The following is a 2,897-nucleotide window of genomic DNA, read 5'->3' as shown; positions in this document are numbered from 1 at the left end:
CCGTTTATGCAGATTTGCACTGGAAAATTTATGTAACAATTATAGCGGTTAAATAAAGTACTATTTTTTATTAAGGTTTTTTATTAATAAAACAAAATGTAAAAAAATTCTTTATTACATCATAAAAGTATCATACAAATAAAATACATTAGATAACGCACATACACTATTATTATTTAAATGGTAAGGACATTTGGGTTCCATAAATTGAGTAGGGAGCCGCGGAAGATAAAAAAACAAAGAAAAACTGTGGGTTGGTTTAGGGTCATATAATAATAATAACTTTTCTGGAAATTAGCAAACATCTCACATAGTTTGGTAAACCTATTAGTTTTAAAGTCTAGTTGAAGGTCATTATAGGGATATCTTTCAGAATTTAAAAACACTTTGATATTTTTTAAATTGCAATGATCAAATTTACTCACATCTTTTGTTAATTTCAATTTTTTGGTTCCCACTGACCATGTATGACGTGTATAGTTAGTTAGCGCTGGATATGGTAGAGTTATATAGTGCATAAGACTAGGGTAGTTAAAAGTGTAACTATGGTAGTTTCACCCCAAAAGTTCCAAATTCTCCGGCAAGATGGGAGGGACTATTTTAATGGAATCTACAATATAGGCTGTCATAGTTCGGTTATTATCCGCTAGGTGGCTATTTTTACGACATTTTCTAATTTTAATTAGAAATTAATATGAATACATAAAACTTGATTGTTGTAAGGATGTAGGTATATTCATAAACTAAACATATTTCTTACAATTAACTATATATAGATGTAAGTTTAGATAGCAGAGTCTTTAATTGATATAAAATATTTTCGTTTGGACAAGGCACTCCAAATAGATTCCAACTAAATTGTCCACCTGCGACAACTTTTCTTGTAAATTCATTAAATTTATAGTAATTACTTTGACGGAAAAAGTAAATATGGCCATCAGTCCATCGGAATGCGAGAGAAATATCTTCAGGTATACCAGGAAATAGGTCTTTTATTTTACCTCTACCACTCTCAGTCATAAAATCATTAGAAAATTCTATATATGACATATTATTATAAAAAGTATAGGATCGCCCTGCATTTGATTGAAAAATAGCATTGATGCGCGCTTTATTAGGTATATTAAGTGAAAAATTATCAATATATTGAATACTAGGGAATGATGCTGAGAAATATTTGTTGGGAGACACAATTGTAACCAAATCACCGCTTGTTGTTTGAAAAATGTGTTGTAAAGTGTACTGACGTAATTCTGTAGGTACATAATCGATAAGGAGTTCTGGTTGAGATGGAATAATCATTCCATTTAAGTCTAGTTTCCATATAAATTTGTTATGAGCAATATATAATCGATAATTTGAGAACTCTGGAGCAGTGGCTAGAAACATAAAATCTGGAATAATATCACACAAATTTTTGAAGATCAGCTGTTTACGAGTCGTAGGTCTTGTCGTTGTACTTGATGGCGTATGCAGCGTTGTATGGTGTGGGTGGATTGACTGCCTAGGAGGTGCTGGTCTTGTGGTTGTAGTTGATGTTAAATGTGGCGTTGTATGGTGCGGGTGGATTGACTGCCTACTAGAAGGTGGTAGTATTGTGGTTGTTGAGATATTTGTTGGTATATGCATGTTTGTGAACTTTGGGATTGGAGCGTATTTACTTTTAGCCCCATATAAATATTGCACAGCATTTATATCATCATCATGTAAAACACGAATCTTATCTGCATAGACGCTATACATGATAGCATTTGGAGTAGCACTATGAGCTATTCCGAGAGCATGTCCGATTTCATGAACTAATACCATAAGAAAACTAGTACGACCTTCGGGAATAGAATCAGTTCCAAAATGCCAGGACTGATCTATATCTAAATGGATTTCTATACATGTTCCGTCGGCATTAGGAAAGTAAGAATGCCCTAAAACAGCTCCACCTACTTTAGTTGGGCATTCATCACCACCCATACAATTTCTTCTAAAATAATGAGTTTTACTTACCATAGTTATGGTAATATCAGGAGGATCCACACCTGGAGTTGTAACCATTGTGAATGTTAAGTTTGAAACATTTTGCCACATCTGAAAAGCCATTTCCGCATCTTTCTGAGCATCAACCGTTCTTTGAGGAAAATACCATTGCAGGTGATGTTTCTTCCATGCTGTTCTTGCTATAAAATCGTTATCACTGTGTTGACAACGCGGGCGACGCATAAATTTGATAGTTTCATTATTAAGCAATCCATCCACCGGTAAATTATACCTTTCTTGGAAGGTAATCAACGAAGTTGAGAGATCTGTTTTATTATCGATATTATGTTCATATCTATTTAGATAAACAATAGCATCTTTTTCAGAAAAATCGGCACAAAGCACATATGTGAGACTTAGGAGAAAAACTAATACATCTACCCCATTCAACATCTTGATGAAGACTAATTTTAAAATATTAAATAACAAGAATATAATCGCTTACGAATTTTTTAAGATTTCTACTTTTATTCATATTGGTGATGGGAATATTGGGACCGTGCAAGTTCGTAAAAGCGACACCAGGTTTCTACGCTCTGCAACTTTATTCGCACTTTTAATTATCCAGCAAACAGGACCACATGAGTTATTTAAGATAGTTGCAGTATGTCTTCTTTACCTTCTATCATTGCCTTACTGCAAAAATGGCATTACAAATTTTATTTACTTTATTATATCGAAATGCTGCACCCAACAAATATTGACATAAGTTCTTAAATCTCATGTAATAGTTTTTTATCGCTATAAATAGTCATACCACTTAACCTTCGTCTTAACAAATTATTATATCAAAAGAGATTACGGTATCGTTGATAATCGTCACAGTCACACAAACTGTAGACGGAGTTATATCTTAATACAAATGA

At 33.1% G+C, this 2,897-nt stretch overlaps 1 protein-coding gene across 1 annotated transcript; it reads right to left on the bottom strand.

The window, feature by feature from the left end:
* Positions 1-762: 762 nt before the first annotated feature.
* On the bottom strand, positions 763-2,424 carry LOC126890665 (matrix metalloproteinase-16-like). Its single transcript, XM_050659789.1, has one exon. The coding sequence runs from the start codon at positions 2,422-2,424 to the stop codon at positions 763-765; it is 1,662 nt and encodes a 553-aa protein (XP_050515746.1).
* Between the last annotated feature and the right edge of the window lie 473 nt (positions 2,425-2,897).

Source organism: Diabrotica virgifera, chromosome 1, assembly GCF_917563875.1.
Source record: "Diabrotica virgifera virgifera chromosome 1, PGI_DIABVI_V3a".
Taxonomy (NCBI): Eukaryota; Metazoa; Arthropoda; class Insecta; order Coleoptera; family Chrysomelidae; genus Diabrotica; species Diabrotica virgifera.
Note: the sequence above shows the minus strand (reverse complement) of the source record. Positions and strands in the feature narration are given on the sequence as shown.

Coding starts and splice junctions, on each gene's coding strand:
- LOC126890665 (XM_050659789.1), bottom strand. CDS start 2,424: ATGTTGAATGGGGTAGATGTATTAGTTTTTCTCCTAAGTCTCACATAT.